At 54.2% G+C, this 19,462-nt stretch overlaps 1 protein-coding gene across 6 annotated transcripts; it reads right to left on the bottom strand.

Moving 5' to 3' along the window:
• Positions 1–2,238: 2,238 nt before the first annotated feature.
• Positions 2,239–18,872, bottom strand: IL9R (interleukin 9 receptor). Of its 6 annotated transcripts, XM_054472986.1 has the most exons (11): positions 18,734–18,872; positions 14,916–15,016; positions 13,389–13,526; positions 12,848–12,959; positions 12,553–12,731; positions 11,838–11,983; positions 10,919–11,120; positions 10,275–10,380; positions 8,847–8,931; positions 8,598–8,627; positions 7,165–8,200 (listed from the first exon to the last, which is right to left on the bottom strand). In XM_054472986.1, exons 1-11 carry the CDS (start codon positions 18,775–18,777, stop codon positions 8,135–8,137), a joined length of 1,209 nt encoding a protein of 402 aa, XP_054328961.1. In that variant the 5' UTR covers positions 18,778–18,872; the 3' UTR covers positions 7,165–8,134. The 6 variants fall into 6 exon arrangements, with proteins under 6 accessions (XP_054328956.1, XP_054328955.1, XP_054328957.1 ...); XM_054472981.2 differs by lacking the exons at positions 7,165–8,200; positions 8,598–8,627 and adding an exon at positions 2,239–7,155 and having other exon boundaries at positions 10,919–11,117; XM_054472980.2 differs by lacking the exons at positions 7,165–8,200; positions 8,598–8,627 and adding an exon at positions 2,240–7,155.
• Positions 18,873–19,462: the final 590 nt, after the last annotated feature.

Below are 19,462 nucleotides of genomic sequence, written 5' to 3'. Positions count from 1 at the left end.
TTCCATGGTGTATACATGCCACATTTTCTTAATCCAGTCTATCATTGATGGACATTTGGGTTGGTTCCAAGTCTTTGCTATTGTGAGTAGTGCCGCAATAAACATATGTGTGCATGTGCCTTTATAGCAGCATGATTTATAGTCCTTTGGGTATATACCCAGTAATGGGATGGCTGGGTCAAATGGCATTTCTAGTTCTAGATCCCTGAGGAATCATCAAACTGTCTTCCATAATGGTTGAACTAGTTTACAGTCCCACCAACAGTGTAAAAGTGTTCCTATTTCTCCACATCCTCTCCAGCATGGGAGAGGCCGCAGCTTCGAAATACATGGGGACACCTGGGGACACCTGGGGCGGCTTCCGCGGTGAGGACTGGGAGACGCTGCTGCATCTCCGGGACACCTGGGGCTGAGGCCAAGGTGAGGAAAAGGCTTCCCGCCCCCGCTGTGAGTGCGGCGGAGCGAGCGCGGCTGCGTTTCCCCGTCCTGCCGTTTGTTGCAGGACCTCACTTTGTAGGAGTGTCCCTTCATGGAGGCTTGGGCGGGTCACCCCCAGCGCAGGCCAAGATGCGGGTTACGGACGTGAGTAGCTTTCTGGGAAGAGACCCTGGTACCGGGAGAGGAGGAGGAACGCGGAGACGCTGTTGGGAGATCAACCTGAGGCCGAGGAAACAGGCCCCCCGGGATCAGTGCTGGATGTTTGTTTTTGGTTTTGTTTTTTGCTTTTTGTTATTTTTGAGATGGCGTCTCGCTTTGTCGCCCAGGCTGGAGTGCAGTGGCGCGATCTCCGCTGACTGCAACCTCTGCCTCCCTGGTTCAAGCGATTCTCTGCCTCAGCCTCCCAAAGCTGGCACTACAGGAGCACGCCACCACGTCCAGCTAATTTTTATAGGTTTTGTAGAGACGGGGTTTCACCACGTTGACCAGGATGATCTCAATCTCCTGACCTCGTGATCTGCCCGCCTCGGCCTCCCAAAGTGCTGGGATTACAGGTGTAAGCCACTGCACCCTGCCCTCTTTCTTTTTGAGACGAAGCCTCACTCTGTCCACTAGGCTGGAGTGCAGGTGTGCAGTCTCTGCTCACTGCAACCTCTGCTTCCTGGGCTCAAGCGATTCTCCTGCCTCAGCCTCCCAAGTAACTGGGACTACAGGCGTGCGCCATGGCGCCCAGCTAATTTTTTTTTTTGTATTTTTGGTAGAGACGGGGGTTTCACCGTGTTGGCCAGGTTGGTCTCGAACTCATTGAGCTCAAGTGATCCTCCTGCCTGGGCCTCCTAAAGTGCTGGGATTACAGGCGTGAACTGGCCATCTTCTTTGCTTGCTGTCTCCATGGGTTTCGGTCAGGGCACGGGATGGTGGGCTCCATTTCAGTTGAAATTTCCAAAATCACAGCATAGAAAAACCCAAACGCTAATTTTCAGGGATTCCCCAGGGCTGCCATTAGGGGGCCCGGCCAAACCTGGAGCGCCACGGTAGAACTGCGTCTGATCCCTACGGCAGCATCCCGGGGCGTGAGGACTGTGAGGACGGAGTTTTCTCTCCTCAGGACCCACCCAGGAGGGGACACGGCTTCGAGACACCTGGGGACACCTGGGGCCGCGTCCGCGTTGAGGATATCTCTGGGACACTTGGGGCTGTATCTCCCGGACACCTGGGGCTGACCCTGGTACCGGGAGAGGAGGAGGAACATGGAGACGCCGTCGTGAGGTCGGGGACCAGCAGGCACCACAGTCTAAGGCCAATGAAACAGGCGCCCCTGGATTATAGTGCTCGGTGTTTGTTTTGTTTTGTTTTCTTTTGAGAAGGAGTTTCGCTCTTGCTCCCCAGGCTGGAGTGCGATGTCGCTATCTCAGCTCACTGCAACCTCTGCTTGCCGGGTTCAAGCGATTCTCCTGCCTCAGCCTCCCGAGTAGCTGGGATTACAGTCATGCGCCATCACGCCTGGCTAATTTTGTAGTTTTAGTAGAGACGGGGTTTCTCCATGTTGATCAGGCTGGTCTCAAATTCCTGACCTCAGGTGATCTGCCCACCTCGGCCTCCCAAAGTGCTGGAATTACAGGCGTGAGCCACTGCGACCGGCCAGTGCTCTGTGTTTTAAGGCTGTTTTGTTAACGCAGTGGAAACAACACAGGAAATGGAACAGTAGGCACATTATCATGCTCACGCCACTGCATTTAGCCTGGGCGACAGAGCGAGACCTTGTCTCAAAAAACAAAAACAAATGAAAACAAAAACAAACCATTGTGTGTGTCTAATGGAAGTGAACTCGTCAACAACAGTCTTTTGTTGAGAAAGTCTGTTTAATTGGCAGTGTATTTGTAATGGTACATAAAATGACGTCTGCTTTATAAGCATTCTCATTCCTATATTAGATGAAATGTATTAACTGTATCAAGCTCTGATATTACAACATAAAATTACTTGAAGAAAGTCACTACTCTTTTTTTTCCTTTACCTTGACCATTTTAAATAAAATCATATTTCGTTAAGGTTAGTTAATACTGAGCTGTAAATATGTATGGTCCTGGGGTCTTTTCTTTATTTTTTCCTTTTTTTTTTGAAACTGACTCTCGCTCTGTCTCCCAGGCTGGAGTGCAGTGGCGCAATCTCAGCTCACCGCAACCTCCACCTCCTGGGTTCGAGCAATTCTCTGCCTCAGCCTCCTAAGTAGCTGGATTATAGGCACTTGCCACCATGCCTGGCTAATTTTTTTTTTTTTTTTTTTTTTTTTTTTTTTTTTTTTTTTTTTTTTAGTAGAGATGGAGTTTCACCATCTTGGCCAGGCTGCTATTGAACTCCTGACCTCGTGATCCACCCACTTCGGCCTCCCAAAGTGCTGGGATTACAGACATGTGCCACTGCTCCCGGCCTCTTTTATTTTTTTGACATGGAGTCTCACTTTGTTGCCCAGGCTGGAGTGCAGTGGCATGATCTCGGCTCACTGCAACCTCTGCCTCCCGGATTCAAGTGATTCTCCTACTTCAGCCTCCCGAGTAGCTGGGATTACAGGCCTGAACCACCATGCCCAGCTAATTATCTTTGTATTTTTCATAGAGATAGGGTTTCGCCATGTTGCCCAGACTGGTCTCAAACTTCTGGGCTCAAGCAGTCTGCTTGCCTCAGCCTCCCAAAGTGCTGGAATTACAGGCATGAGCCACCACGCCTGGCATGTCTCATTCCAATAAGGAATTATTAGCTTTTTCTGAGCACCACTGTGTGCAGGTGTCTTGCTCAGGTGAACTCACAGCAGTCTGCTAGGTATGGCTAGCGCCCTGTGCAGAGGGGAGGGCCAGGCTTAGGTGACTGAGTGACTCACCTACAAATTACACAGCCTCCAGTGGCTTCACACTCAGGTTCCAGCCCAGAACCAGCTCTCTAGGGCCCACTCAGGGAAAGTTTATGAGTTGAATGAAGACGTGTCCAGGCCACAAAGGAGAGGCATCCCAATCGTGGGTTTGTTTGTGTGATCATGAGGTAGCCCAGGTCACACATGGAGCCTCATGAGCCACACAGCCCCTGTTATAAATACACTAGCCCGGGGCTCCCCAGAGCCCAGCTCCAGGAAGTGGATTCACACTAGTATTTTTATACTTGGTTAGAGCTGAGGATGCCTGTACCTCGCTTCCGTCCACACCCCTCCCACTCTGGATGCTAAAGATACATTCTGGGGCCTGCCTCGCCCCCACAGACCAGGATCCAGCTCTGCTGAGGCTCCCCGCAAAACCCCAGAAGCTCTGCAGGCATGCAGGGTGGGAGGGCTGCCTATGTGAGCCAGAAGGGGCTTTTGCCTTTGGGGGCATCAGGCTGCAGGTACTTCTTTCTGCTTAGGTTGCAGGGAGCATGAGAGCAGCCAAGAGAGTTGCTCCCCATAACTCAGGGCCCAGGGAGCGAACAGCCTCCATTTCATCCTGCCTTCAAAACTTCAGCACTCCCAGCCCCAAAACACTCTTGCTGCAGGAAAGGTGAGCCCAGAAATTGGGGTTTAGCACAGGAGGGCTTTTGGCTTCACCCAGGAAAGAATTCAAGGGCGAGTCGGTGGTATTAGAGAGCAACTTTTATTGAAGCAGCCATGTGCAGTGGCAGCAGAGGTACTGCTCCTTATGGAGCAGGGATGCCCCATAGGCAGTGAGCCCAGAGTAGCAGCTCAGAGGCAGGTTTGCACACATATTTATACCCACTTGTAATTATATGCAAATTAAGGAGGAGGTTATTTAGAAATTTCTAGAAAAGGGGTGGTAACTTTCAGGTCATTGCCATGGAAAGGAGCAGTAATTTCCAGGTGTTACCATGAGAACAGCAAACTCATTTGGCACCAGTGGGTGTGTCTTATGGAGGGGTGCTTTTGCCTGTTTCAGCTAGTCTGCAATCTGGTCCAGAGTTCAAGCCCTGCCTCAGGAGTCAGGTCCCACCTCCTATCTCAGTCTGGTCACAGCCCTAACTACGCAGATGATCCCAATGTCAGTCCAAAGCCCAGCAGTCAGGCCCTCTAGGTTGAAGTCCTAACCCCAGGAGCTGTGAATGTGACCTTATATGGAAATAGTGTCTTTGCAGATGATCAAGTTAAGATTAAATCGTTAGGGCCAGCCTTAATTCACTATTACTGTGATTTTAAAAAGGGGAAATTTGGACACAGAAATGCACACAAGGAAAAAGCCCTGTAAAGACTGGAACTTTGGCCAGGTGCGGTGGCTCACGCCTGTAATCCCAACACTTTGGGAAGCAGAGGCAGGCGGATCACTTGATATCAGGAGTTTGAGACCAGCCTGGCCAACATAGCGAAACGCCGTCTCTACTAAAAATACAAAAACTAGCCAGGCGTGGTAGCAGGCGCCTGTAATCACAGCTACTCCAAAGGCTGAGGCAGAAGAATCACTTGAACCCGGGAGGCGCAGGTTGCAGTGAGCTGAGATTGTGCCATTGCACTCCAGCCTGGGTGACAAGAGCAAAACTCCGTCTCAAAAACAAAACAAAAAAAAGATTACAGCTTTGGTGTCACAAGCCAAGAAACCAACAGAAGCTGAGAGAGGCCTGATACTAATCCTTCCTTAGTGCCTTCAGAGGGAGCATGGCCCTGCTGAGACAGAGTAGAAATGGGACTCGGCCCACCCCCACTAACGTGTTGTTCCATACATGCCCGCTGACCACCAGACCTTGCAGCACCACCCTCCAGGTGCCATACTCGCTGGCCAGACCTTGCCAACCGTCTGAAATACACTAAGATAAGCAGCATCCCACTATAAGTCTTACTCACGGGAGTTGACTCTATCACCTGCATGTGCACAAGGCCAGGAGAATGACCCTGGCCTTATGATAATACTAAAGTCCTCACCCAGGGAGGGGCTTATCTGCCATTTTCTGATCATGCAACGTATGTGTTAGCATGCATCTGAGCACCCTTCACTCCACCCCATACGTGTAATGACACTCACGTAGCTCATAAATTATGTATGTCACCCTCCTTAAGATACCACAATGCATTCCCCTTGGGGAGTCAGCCAAGAATCCTTCCTCCTGCACTGTCTCTCTTCTGCCCAACCTTTCAGGGAATAAAACTTAATAAAGCCTTGTCTGGGAAGCTTGCTTGGCCTCATATCAACTTCTGTTTCATGGGAGCCCAGGAACATGTGGTTGGAAACACTGCCAACATCTTTATTTCCAAATTCTGGACTTCAGAATTCTGAGACAACAAATCTCTGTGGTTCTAAGCTAACCATTTTGTGGCACTTTGTTACGGCAGCCCTAGGAAACAAATGCAGGCATGTTCTGCTCCAACTGCCACTCTCTCCAGACCACAGCTCCTCCCCAAGCCCACCCCATGAGAGGCTGAGGACAGAAGCAGGACCCTTCACAGGCCACCATCACTGCTGGATGGTCACCTCCAGCCCTGACTGCCTGGAAGCTCCAGCCTCAGCTCTCAGTTTCCTGGAGCAAGTGGGAGGATGAGGACAAGGAGGAATGAGGGCGCTGGCCTCCCAGGAACTGTCCCTGAGCCTCCATCCTGCTGTCCCAAAGCTGCCCCTGAACCTCCACCTTGCTGTCCCCAGAACTGTCATTGAGCCTCCACCGTGCTATCTCTAGAACCCGGAAAGCCCAGGGCTGGACAAACCCCACCCCTCACTCCTCCTCTGGCCCCTTCTCCCAGCCATCAACACTTTGGAGCAGCCATCAAGCCCTTTTTAATCTCTAGAAAGGTGCCTCAGTAAGGCACAGAGAGGTCACACCAGGTGGTCATGGTGCCTTACCTGTGTCCACTGGGCCCAGGCTGGCCCTTTAAGGGGATGAGGGCAGAACAGCTGAGAGACCACACCCCACTTCTCAGAGAGGCCAGGGATAAAGAAAAGGGACAACAGAAGGAGGAACCTGTGGCCAGGATGCTGAGGGTAGAGGTTCCTCCCCACTGGCACTGAGCAGAGGGGTTGAGGAGGAGCCTCCAGCCTCCATCCAGACAGGACTTCTGACCGCTGCTAGGGGCCCCTTCTCAGGAGGTTCAGTCCCAGACAAGGGCTCCAGAGACTTCGGTCCATTTTCCCAAAATGGACATGATGCATCTGGCGAGTCGGGGACCTAGAATGTCCAGGACCGAGCCTTGCTGAGGACGGAAGGGAGCAACATGCCCTGGAGGTCCTCATGCAGCCCAGGCCTCTGGCAGTGACCAGCCAGCACCCACGCAACTCCTTGCTGGGTCTCCAGGCCCTGATGGTCACAGGAAAGGCCACAGGCCAGGGCTCGGATGGGCCCAGGGCTCTGTGTGTTTCCTGGGAGGGCTGAGAGGTGCCATCCCCCATAGCAGCCCAAGGCACAGTAGTCGCTGCTGCTGCTGCTGCTGCTGCTGCTGCTGCTGCCGCCCTCTGAGTCTGGGGGAGCCGGCCTAGTCGGGGACGTGGGGGCCCAATCCTCCTGTGGCAGATAGGCAAGCGTCTGTACCCTCCACTCCGTACACCCTGCTGGCAGCACACCCTCTGAGCTCAGGTTCCCCGGGAGCCTGGTCCCAGGGCCCTCCTGTTCCTCCTCCAGGGCCACAGATTTCCAAGGATGCGCTGGGCCACAAGTGAGCAGTGCAGTGGCGTCCTGGATGCAGGGCTCCAAGGCTCCTCGTGGGGTGCCAGCACAGTCCTGGCTCAACAGCACACCGGCCCTGTGGGTCCCCATCCAAGTCTGGAACAGAGCACGGGAGGAGGGAAGGGCTCAGGCAGCATGTTTAGAACTCATCATGGGAGTAGCTGCCTCCTTTCTGGCAAGCCTACTCTCCCTCCTCCTCCAGAAAGCCCTCCTGAGGTCCATACCCAGAGGCCAAGCATCACCTGTGTCTTGAACATTCTGTTTTTCCTCCATGCACCAGCCCAACCCCAACATGGGACCCTGAGTCCCTTCAGGCCCCTCACCACTCCACCAGCACAGGGTCTGGTGCTCACAGCAGTTTGAACCAAGGTACAGATGGTGATATCTGCCCAGGACAGAGCCAACTCCTGACAGCATGTGCCTCAGAGCCTTTCAGCAGCTACAGAGACTGGGCACTCCCACCTGACACGCGCACACACACACACACAGACACACACATGAGTCGCTGTCAGGACTGGTGACTTTCAAAGCGCTGGGCTATGGCCAGCAGACCTGGCTCCTTCTGTGGGGCCACAGGAGGCCCCCGCCTCCAAAAAGAAGCTGTTCCTTTGGTGGGACCAGGAGCGTCCATCCCATGCACCACATGCACCACACCCTTCATCACTGCACTGCTCCCTGGAGGCCAACCTATGGCACCAGATCCCCACCCGCTGGTCTAAATAACCCCTGGCTGGTGTCCTGGTTCTCTAGGGAAGGGCTGGTGCCTGCAACGGATGACAGTCCAGGGGACAGTCACAATCTGACCTGCTCAGCCTTGTCGTCGGCTGCCCAGGCTCTTGACAGTCACACCTACCACCTTGGGGAAAGAGGGAGACTCTGCTAAGAGCCAGATGCCCGGTTCATGGTTCAAATTATATTTTTGGACAAAAATCTTGAAAACTAGGCTCCTCATTGAGAGAGAAAAGGATTTTTTCTGCATAGTAAGCTGGAGCCGCAGTGTGAAGGGGACATCCTTGCCGCACAGGGCCCAGGGATGCCCTAGGGCACAGGGAGGGAAGATTCTGGAGAAGAGGGGTCAGCTTGGCCCAGACCCCAGGGAGGAGCCCTCATTGCCTCTTGTCCTTTGCCCAAAGTGAGGAGTCTGAGGGGAAAAACCAGAGATCACTCACTGGAGCCCTCCCTCTCCTCCTCCTCCCACCCAGGGGCATGAACCGCCAGCCCAGCAGGGAGGGGAGGGGCTGATGCGACCCCCAAGTTGCTCACTGGTGCCTGGGCTGTGGGAGCCCAACATGGGGGGAAGGGGGGGAAGTACAGAGCCCACTCCTCAGCTGTGGTGCCATCATGAGATCCGGGGAGACCAGGGGACCAGGCAGAGCAGGAGCCCAGAGGCAGTGAGAGCCCCAAGGGCAGCGCACACACCACAGACCCTTCCCCACAGCCACAGGACAGACACCTTTGCAGAAGGAGGAGGTGAGGCACATGGTGGGTGCAGACAGCTGCAAACCAGAGGGGACAGAGATAAGTCATGAGAAATTTACATTTTTTCCATCAGCAATGGAACTGGAGACCTGAGAACAAAAAGAAATCAGCAATGGAAAATAAAGCTAATTTTTCCCCATTTGAGACATGTGTATAAATTGAAATTCACTGAATATACAAAAAAGGCTCCAAGCACTGACAAGCCTCCCATACTGGCCACCAACTCTCATGAAAGCCAACATCTTGGGCAGGTCAGAGCTCTGGGTAACCCCTGCCCCCCCAAGTCCTGCCATGGTCTCTGCACACACCTGGAAGTTCCCATTGTGCACACTGTAGAGGGGCTGGAAGAACACCGCTGGAGAGGGCACGTTCTGGTAGAAGATTCTCTTCACCCTGAGGCCAAGAGAGGCCAGTCAGAGGCCTGTGGCGACCCAGGTGGCCTGAGGTCACTGCAGAGGCTGAGCTTCCTTCCATCAGCAGGAGGTCCACCCAGCTCGTCCCCGCCACTGCCTCTCTCCCATCTCATCACATTCCAACCCACTCTCAGGGTAGGACCCAACTGGGCCTCCTTGCTTAACATCCGCATAGAACTGATTTATACTGAGGCATGCATCCTTTACAGCATGAGCTGCGATGGTGGGTTCAGAACGGGGAGTTACCAGCTGGGTCCTCAGCCCACAGAGGGAGCCAGCACCTCCAGGAACCCCGTCTTTGCCATCAGCAGAAGGTCTGTGGCTCCCACCCCACCCAGTGTCTCCCTGAGCACCAGACTTGTTGCCAAGGATCCCGTGACCCTCCCACAAGGATGTCACCTGGGGCTCCAACCCAACAGGTCCAAATAGACTTCACCAACCTCTCCGCAAGGCTGTCCCCCATTTCCCCACCTCAGGGGTCACCACTCATATCTCATCCACCCACATGTCCCCTCTATTTCTCCTCATAAGACCCTGCAATTCTCTCCACTTTTCTCTATCTCCACTTCTTTCACTGGCTCATGCCAAATCGTCTCCCTGTGGGCACCCCACTGGCCCCCATTGGCCTCCAGCAGGTCCCCCATGTCCCCTTGTCCCAGCAATCTATTCCTCAAAACATAAATTGGGTTGTGTCACACAGTTTCACACTTTCCTTTGCTCCAAGGAGAAGCCAAGCACCCTCCCACTTAGCCCCACCCAACACCCCTCTCCCCACACCCTCTTCCTCACATCCGCTGCCTGACATGGCCCCTGCACCCCGTCTTGTAACCTGATGTGTGGTGCATGAGGCATGACGGTTTCTTTAAGGAGGGCCCTTGTCCATCTTGTTCTGAGAACAGGGTCCTGAGCACACCAGATGCCCCAACTGTCCTTTCGTAGAACATGTGAACAAATGAACAAACCAAGCTCCTCCAGAGGCAGGAGACTAGGACCTCCAGCTCTTGATCTTGGTGACTCTGGGTGTGGTCGGGACCAAGCTGCCCTTATCTTCAGCCTCTGCCTCAGATCCCCCTTCCCTTCTCTCCCCTGGCAACTTGAGAACCCTCTTCTGGCCCAGGGTGGAGACTTGAAAAGCCTACCCCATCCAGGACCAGGCAGTGGAGAGGGGAGGGGAGGAACCAGACAAGGGTGGCCCTTGACGCCCCACCCACCACACACTCACACATGCACACAGTGACACATCTGCACACATACACTAACACACGTACATCATTATCCACTCACACATGTACACACAAACACACACACACATCAGCTACCTACCTGGGCGAAAGCTTGAACAGGAGGTAGGTCAGGCCAATCAGCAGGAGAAAGACGGACACAGCAACAAGGGTGTTGTCTGGCCACCCCAAGGGTGGGATCAGAGGGCCTGTGGGCAGGAAAGGCCCAGGGCTGTGAGCAGCCTCAGTGCCAGGAGGCTCCCCACAAACCTACATGGCAAAAGTGCGCCCTTTAGTGCCCTGGGCCAAAGTGGAAGGTTTGTGATGGGACTTGGAGGTTTGTGTCACCTGCTGAAGGACCTTGTGTGAGCCACACTCCTGGGCCTCACTCTTCCCATCTGCCACACGGTGGGTCATAAGGTCCGTGGGCTGTCTCAGCACTGCAGTGTGCAAGGGTCAGTCCAGCCCTCATTAAGGACACTGAGGTCATGTCCAGCCTCCAGGCAGGAGCTGCCACCCTCACTCCTAACAGGAGCCACTGACTACGGGTTCCCAGGAAGCCCCAGAGTTGGCAGGTGTTTGTGTCCTCCCTATAGACCTCAGACCTTCAGAGGAAGGGGATCAACTGAAGCATGGCTGCCTCGGGGAGGGGCTTCCAGGAGGGTGAAAGGGTGCAGGGCTGAGGTGAACAGGAGAGAAGACGTCCAGCCAAGACTCTGGAAGTGCAGCAGCCACAGCAGTGCCCACCTTGTCTCTGGGGAGCCTGGAAGCACACAGGCTGGCTCCACTCACTCCACTGGCCTGTATAACGCTCCTCCTCTACCACATCATCTTCCAGTGTGGCCATCTGGACACGCAGCCTGGCCTCATGGATAAAGCCAGGGTCCAGCTCAAAGGCTTCAAGTATAAGCCAGGTCACCCCGACAATGTGATCCCTGTGCTGGGCCTGCTGTGGGGGTGGGGACAGTTAGCAGGTGGTGAAGGTGGGGCTGGGTCCCTCAGCCCTCGAGAATACACACATGCATTATATGCTCATATAACACACTCATGAACACACCTGTGTTAACACACAGACACACTCACCACATTCACGTGCACACACACACAGAGAAGGCACACTCACACTCACACACAGACACAGCTGCGTTTGCCCACAAATACACATATGCACACACAGGCAAACATGTCTACAGGAACACTTTCACACTCATCACACTTGCATGCACACTCATAAACACAAGTGTGTGCACAGAAGCAACTCACCATACTCACATACACACTCATACACATAGGCATGCCCATGTGCACACTCACACAAACACAAGGCACAGGCACACTCATATGTACACTTACATGTAAACACACAAACATGGGCACACAAATGTGAGTGTGCACACTTACATGTGTGCACACATAAACACATACATGCACACTCACCACACTTATGTGCACACACAGATACACAGGCGCACTCACCCTACTCCCATACACACACATAAAGCATATATATCTGCATGCCAGCATGTGTGTGTGCACACACACCCCGCTCTAGTTCCTCCCCTTCTCATCACTACAAGTTGACATCTCCCTATGTAGAGTGGTGAGTCTGCCCTGGACTGCTGTTCCCAGGAGAGAGGCCCCCAGGGAAAGCCAGCCAAAGTGTTACCTCCCAGGCCTCTTCCTGCTTCTTGAAGGCCAACTCATAGCTGAGAAGTGTGGTCATTGGCTCCAAGGCAGGACTGATGCTCCAGGTCAGGATGCAGTGGCCAGAGCTGACGTTGCTCTGCAAGTCAGAGGGCGGGTCCAGCTTAACTGGAACAGAGTGAATCCATGTGAGGCTGAAGCCCCATGGGTCTGGGTGTGTCAGTCAGAACACACAAGACTGGGTTCTGAAAGATTCCCAAGGGGAATGGTGAAGGCCCTCTCAGACCAGGCACCTCATTGGGAGACTCGTCCAGAAAAGCCCCAGGCGGGACAGGACAGCAATGACTTCCTCTGGCCTCTGCAGCTAGACTAGGTGGTTTCTAAATCTTGCTTCCCCTTTCCTTCACAGTGTGCTGCTGGAAGTCCTTCCCAGCATCTTATTGGAGTCCTTCCTGGTATGACTGAAGTGCATTTCACATGACTCAAGTGCCAGCCCCTGCCCCAACTAGCAGCCCTGCATCTTTATTTCCTGCCAAAACCCTGCCCCTGCAGTAACCACGTGGGCCCTCCCCTCCCAGGGGCCAAGCCTGCCCCCAGCCCTGGATCTCACTTGGCAGGGACTGAGAACACTCACTGGGCCACAGGGGTCCCAGGCTGCAGGGCCCTGCTCCCAGCCCCCAAGCAGCCAGGATGTTCTTGCCAAGGGGCCCCGCCCCAGGCCTATAGCCGCTGCTCACCGTGTCTCCGGGGCAGGTACTCCGGGTCCACCAGGCTGACCTGCTCCCTCCCAGACGTGCAGTGGTGGAAAGTGATGGTGAAATTGTCAGATGGCATGAGTACTGCCTCAGGTGGCAGCACGACGGTGCACTCACTGCCCCGCAAGATGCACTTATGTGTGCCGCCAGGAGCCTGGTTGCTGGAAAGGGCATTTGTCAGCACCATGGGGCTGCTACACTGTCCTGGCGTAGCTGCTTCAATCCTGGAGACCTCACCCTCATCCCTGTCCAGGTGGGCATGGCCCTCCACGCTCACCTGGTGAAGAGGAGCCAGGGGCTGGAGCCCTGTCCCAGCTCTGGGGCAGACCAGTGGCAATCGATCCTGAGAATGTTGTTGGTGAGGCAGGTGAAGGTTCTAGCCCTTGGCCCTGGAGACAGTGACCGTCGGGAGCCCACAGTGAGTATTTCAGGCCAGAGCTGAGCTGGGGGGTTGGGGAGGATCTGACAGCTGACACCCTAGCAGGGCAGTCACCAGTAAATGATCCCAGAATCTGTCCAGGGAAGCACTGGGAGGCCTGGGAAGTGATGGGCTCTGACCCGTGGTACACGGGCAAGTCAGATCTGAAGAGGCGTCAAGAGGGTGAAGGAAGGGAGACTAGGGTCGGTCCAGGGACTGAAGGTAGGGAGGTAAAAGTAGGGAGACTAGAGACTGAGGTCCAGACTGACCCCTAGAGGACATGCCCCAGCACAGTTTGGGCCAAACCTTTCCCCAGAGGCTCGACATCGTACAACCCAGTCCCGTAAACATGCCCTAGTTCTCCACCCACCTCATACAGACATTAGTGCCCAGCCCTCACCTTGTCCTTCCCCTGTGACAGAGACTCCCAAGCAGACACAGGTGCAGATGCAGGTGCAGGCCAGGAGCCAGGTGCCCATGTCTCGCCTCAGGGCCTCAATCTCCAAGGTCCAGCCTGCAAGGGACTGGGCTGAGGGCCCTGTGCAAATCATCCCTCTCTGGAGGGGTGCTCCCCATGAATTGCTCCCCAGCAGAGTGCTCCATGGGTCCCCACCTGCACTCACACAGTGTCCTGTGTCCTAACACTCACACAGTGTCCAGCGTGCTGGACCACTGCCCAGGCTTTACTGATAAGGAACTGAAGCTCAGAAAGGCCATTTGACCCAGCCAAAGACTCATGGCTGCAGGGTGTAAGGAGCACCCTCAAACTTAGATCCTGGACTCTGACTCAGCTAGGTCTCCACGTCTGCCAAGAAGACTCCTCTCCAGGACAGTCGTCCTCTGCCAGCCCATCCCCCATCCCTGGGCCCAAGCCCCATCCTGCAGGGGAGTCAGGGTTGGGGGAACTGGTCACTACCAACAACCACCACAGGTACATTTTCTACTTTAATTCTCACAACAGCTCTGTAAGGGAGAAGCACTGTCCCCGTTTATAGGCAAGGAACTGAGTCCCAAGGAGGGGAAATGACTTGCCCAGGGTCACACAGACAAATTCTAAGCAATTTTTTTTTTTTTTTTGTGATAGAGTCTCCCTCTGTTGCCAAGGCTGGAGTGCGGTAGTGCAATCTTGGCTCACTGCAACCTCTGCCCCCTGGGTTCAAGTGATTATCCTGCCTCAGCCTCCTGAGTAGCTGGGATTACAGGCATCTGCCGCCATGCCCAGCTAATTTTTTTTTTGTATTTTTAGTAGAGACAGGGTTTCACCATGTTGGCCAGGTTAGTCTTGAACTCCTGACCTCAAGGGATCCACCTGCCTAGGCCTCCCAAAGTGTCGGTATTACAGGCGTGAGCCACCAGACCCAGCCTCTATGCATTCTCTCTCCCTTTTGTCTTCTTAAATAAAGATCCATCCAAGTGTTCTGCCCCAGAAAGGTGGACGAGTGTGGCAGCAGGGTATGCGTGCAACAGATGGCACTTTCTGAACTCTGTTGCACCCCTGTTCCAAGGTACCTGCAAAGAAGAGCACCACCAGAAGGGCAAAGTCCCCCGATGCTGGAGTGTGAGGCCTGAGCCCCAGGATCCCTGGGGGAGCCAGAGGTTGGCTAGAGATGAGGGGCTGGGTGTCAGGAAGTGCTTGGGTGTGGGAAGGCCGCTGACGCCCTATCACCCCATTTGCAACTCCAGATGGTACACCGATAGCCCCTAGGCAGGAAGCAGGGCCAGCCTGGTTATACAAGACTGATTACTGATAAGGAGGAGGAAAAAACCAGACACGCACATAGACTACAGCATGCATGCCCTTAAGGAACCTGCACACCCCCAATGGGCAGCAGGCACTACTCTAACCCCACTCTGCCCCACTCCCGGCAGCATATCCAGGTACCCATAGGACAGTCCCCTGTTAAGACTGATGATCAGGAAGCCTCACCCTTTCCTAGAATGGAGCGTGCAGCCTGGAACCACCAGCCACAGCATGAAACACCGGGGCAAGTTCTCTGCAGCAGTGTCTGTCCGTTCTTGCAGCAGTTACTGGAAAGGTGGGAATGGGGAAGGCAGTCAGCCTGCTCTTGGGATATGTGAGGGCAGGGTTGGAGTCACCACCAGGACCTGGGGAAGCACAGGCACAACAGCCACAGCTGAGAGCTAATGCAGGCCCCAGAATGGACAACCGCTGCCCCAGCAGTGGAGAAACACCCACATCTATGTACAATCAGGCCAAGCCAGCCACAAGCTAACCCAGGAGCAGATGGCTTTAGAGCAGGGAGTGGGATGGCTCCAAGCTCAGCAGGCCTCGTTTCTAGACAAGGAAGGGGGATGGTAGGGCAAGATCCACATGTGACACCTGAGAGCTACAAAGTAGGACCGGAGAGTTGGGTACAGCGACAAGGGGGTATGGCCATCTGAGGGGAAGGTCTCTGCTTTTCCTCTGCACTGAAAACTTACCTCTGTACCTGGTAAGCTGAGCAGGGCAGGGTCACCGCCCTCCTACAGATGAAGAAACTGAGGCTCAGAGACCTGGGACCTGCCCAATACCTGGCTCCTGACTCCTCTGTTCTTGGCCCATTCCCACCAGCTTCCACATAAGCCTGTGAACTTCCCGAGGGCAGTGCTTGCGAGGCACCACTCAGCACATGCCCCAGCAGAAGGCACCACAGAGCTTTATAAATGGGGTGGAGCTTCAGGCAGAGCTGCCTTCCCCCATCCTTGACCACAGGGCCAGGCAGTCAGGGCAGGTGCACACACCCCTACTCGCATGCTCCCTGCTCCTGAATGTCACCAGGGAGGCCTCACCACAGCTCAGACAACACCCAGTCACAGGACGGCTGTGAGAGCAGGAGGGGAAACCAGTGTCTGCCACCTGGGAGAGAGCTGTCCCTGACATCCCCAGTCCTGCTGGGGAGCCTGGCTGACATCACTGCCCAGCACAGCGTATCCCGCATTGGGTCTGTGGACATAGCCTTCAGCCCATGATCACTTTGGTCCGTTCTCAGAGCTCCACCTGTTCCATGGCCTCAGTGTCAAAGTCTGGTCCAGATGCCTACTGGGCCTCATAGCCTGCCTGCCCTGCCTCCCTGGGCCACTGTGAAGCTGTGGGCTGCCCTGCAGCTGGAGCCCTGCCTCAGATCACAGGCTCTGCCACACCCACAGGAGGGTCTTTAGACAGGCTCAGCCCTTCACCTTTCCTGGCCCTCATGTCCTGAACATTCACCTAATACAGAGCAGGCCACCATCATGGAGGCAGTCCAGGCAGCCCTGAGCATCTCTGTGCCTCAAAGCACATTCTCCAAGTTGCCCTCACACCAGTTACTGCATCCACTTACTGTTACACAGAGACTATTATGCATATATATATATATATATATATATATATATTTTTTTTTTTTTTTTTTTTTTTTTTTTTTTAGACAGAGTCTCTCTCTGTCGCTCAGGCTGGAGCACAGTGGCACGATCTCGGCTCACTGCAACCTCCGCCTCCCGAGTTCAAGTGATCCTCCTGCTTCAGCCTCCCAAGTAGCTGGGATTACAAGCATTTACAAGCGTGAGTCACCATGCCTGGCTAATTTTTGTATTTTTAGTAGAGACAGGGTTTCACCATGTTGGTCAGGCTAGTCTCATACTCCTGGCCTCAAGTGACCCACCTGCTTCGGCCTCCCAAAGTGCTGGGATGACAGGCATGAGCCAACACGCCTGGTCATATTTTGTCTTTTTTAATGGGGGCAGGGAAGGGTCCAGTTCTTCTGGACCATTCAGGAGGCTGGCAGCCATAGAGGTGGATAAGATGAAAGTTACTATTGAAGTGGACACCTGTCCAGCAAGTTCTTCTGTCTGCTGGGGGAAGAGGAAGAAATGCAGACCTTGGTACCGCAGAAGCAGCTGGAGCCTGGGGACATGGAGGCTGTGCCAGAAAATGGGGCTGGAAATGGGAGCAGGGGCCAGCTCCCTCTCTCGACCACATGACGATTTCCTTCAGCACAGTGGGAATCCCTAATGCTGTTGGGCATAGAGTGTGTGAGGTGCCAACAGGGGTGGGGATGGGCAGGAGGCAGGAGGGATGGGATCAGAAAGGCCAGCTGGAGGCAAGTACAGAGACAACAGACACCTCATAGAGAAGGTGCAGGGAAGGCAGGGTGGAAGAGAGATGGCACCAAGAAGCATTTTCCATACACTTTCAGAGAAGAGGATAAGGGGCAGTGCTGCATCCATGAGGTAGATGTCTGTGGGAATGCTGGGCCACAGCTCAGGAAGAAGTCAGGGCTGGACTCGGCACTGCAGAGGTGTTTGGTGGACAAGGGCACATACCCAGGGCAGAGGGGAGCAGGCAAGGGTGGGTGGGAGAAGCACAAAGAGGCGTGGAGGAGACCCCTGCTGCTCTGCTTCCCACTGTCCCCTCTGCCATCTTCCCTCCCCATCACAGGCCTGGTCCTTCATGAGGCCTTTCCCCAGTCCCCTAGTAGGCCTCCCTAGCCAGACGGAACCCCTGAGCCTGAGCACAGGCAACTCTCCTTCTGTACAGCCCTGAACTGACAGGGCCCAAGGGTTGAGCAGTGGCTATGGGCCAGGGCTGGAGTAAGGGTATTGGCACAGTTCCCTGGGAGTCTGGAGGTGAGACGGGAAAATGACGTCCGTGCTCTTCCTACTGTCTTGGTGAAGAGGTACCCACGTTGCCTGCTCTGCCCAAAACGCCCCTCCCACAGCCTTGCTGCCCCACTGCCGTTGAAGGTCATCACTGTGTGGTGTCCCTACATGAGGCTCCTTGAGGCAAGACCCTGTTTGATCATGTTGCATCCCCTGCACGCAACTCAACTGTTTGATAAATGTTTTCCAACCCCCGCCCCACCTGCAGAGGCTGCCCTTGCTTCTGGATGGTGTTCATGTTGTGGGTACCCAGGAGCGGGGCTCTGGGATGCTACTTGAAGACACTCTGAGAGGATACCCACTCTTGATACTAATCTGCCTCGTGTAGCTAAGCTCTGGAAAGAGGGTGAGCCCAGAACAGCATAAATCACAGGAAGAGAAAATGGGGGCAGGGAGGGGAGAGGAGGATCCAAGCAGGGCCCACATCCTCCAGCTCATCACAAGAACAGACTATCCAGACCCCAGGAAACTGACAGGGTGATGCTCTTTCCAAAACAAACCCTCTCCTCCCCTTCCTCTGCTTGGCTGGGTGGACCCTCCCTCTGGAATCCCACCCTCACCTGCTGCCCCACACACAGCTCCAGTGGGGCATCCCATCCTCCTGGCTCCTCTTCTGCCCTAAAACACCCAAATGCCTCAGGGTTGGTAGAGGCTTTCCCAGCCCTGCGCCTAGACCTCAGCTCCACCCCATGGCCACCACAACTGAGGCCCAAGTATGCCCATTCTCACCCCACAAAGGCACCCCCACAAAGGTCAGTTCAATCACTGAGGAAGCAGAGTTCCTTCCACAATTAGAAATTCTGCCTGACAAACTCAGTGCCCTTCCCTCCATCCAGTTGGAGCATGGCCACACTGGGCACAGCAGAACCCATAACCCCTACAGGACTGGAAATTAGTTTGTAATCCTTGAGGTCAGGGCTGCAAATTTTGCCATCTCTAAGAGACACCCAAGGCCAGGACACCAGAGGAGGTAAAGCTAGGGTGGCGCTCTCAAACACCACGCTTCCACAGTGGCTCCCTGGGCCTTGAGTTGGAGGGCCACATGTCCCTCTCTGCCTTCTGAATTTCATGCTGACTTGAGAAGTTGGGAAGCCCAAAGCACAGACTCACCTTCCCAGATGCATCTGCCCAGTCCCATCACAAGTCTGAGGCATCCCCAACCTGGAGGTGATTTGTCACCCAGCTGTCTCTGGGTGCACGGCAAAGACCCTCAGCCTGATTCAGGAGATAACTGCAGCAGTTGGTGACGTGAGCCTTGCACGACAGGTTCACACAGGCCGCCCACATCTGAAACCACAAGCGCATTACAGAGCTGCTCTCCCGAGCAGAGCTGAGAAGTGTCTGTCACCACTAATCTTGTAAATCGGGGAACTGTGAGACATGACAACCTTACAGTCCCCATGACATTGAGAACTGCCAGACATGGACTTCAGTGATTTGTCTACTGACTGGCAAGTGAGTGTCCACTGTGTTCTTCCCAAGAAACACCACTGAGATGCATTAAACTGACTCCAGGAGGCAAGAACCTGTGCAGGTGCAGAGCAGTGCCCTTGTCTCCTTCTACACTTTGCCAAAACCAGAGGTGCAGGTTCTCCTTCCACCAGCTAAAGCAACCTGTGAGCATCAGGGGTGGGGAGACTATTAAATATAAAATTAATGCAGACTCAGTTGAAGAAAAACAATACAGAAGAAAAATTCTGGCTTTTGTTGCCATTGCTTTTGGTGTTTTAGACATGAAGTCCTTGCCCATGCCTATGTCCTGAATGGTAATGCCTAGGTTTTCTTCTAGGGTTTTTATGGTTTTAGGTCTAGCATTTAAGTCTTTAATCCATCTTGAAT

The sequence above is a fragment of the Pongo pygmaeus genome, chromosome X, assembly GCF_028885625.2.
Source record: "Pongo pygmaeus isolate AG05252 chromosome X, NHGRI_mPonPyg2-v2.0_pri, whole genome shotgun sequence".
In the NCBI taxonomy this organism is placed as follows: Eukaryota; Metazoa; Chordata; class Mammalia; order Primates; family Hominidae; genus Pongo; species Pongo pygmaeus.
The sequence above is the reverse complement of the archived record's forward strand: the minus strand, read 5'-3'. Positions and strand labels throughout refer to the sequence as shown.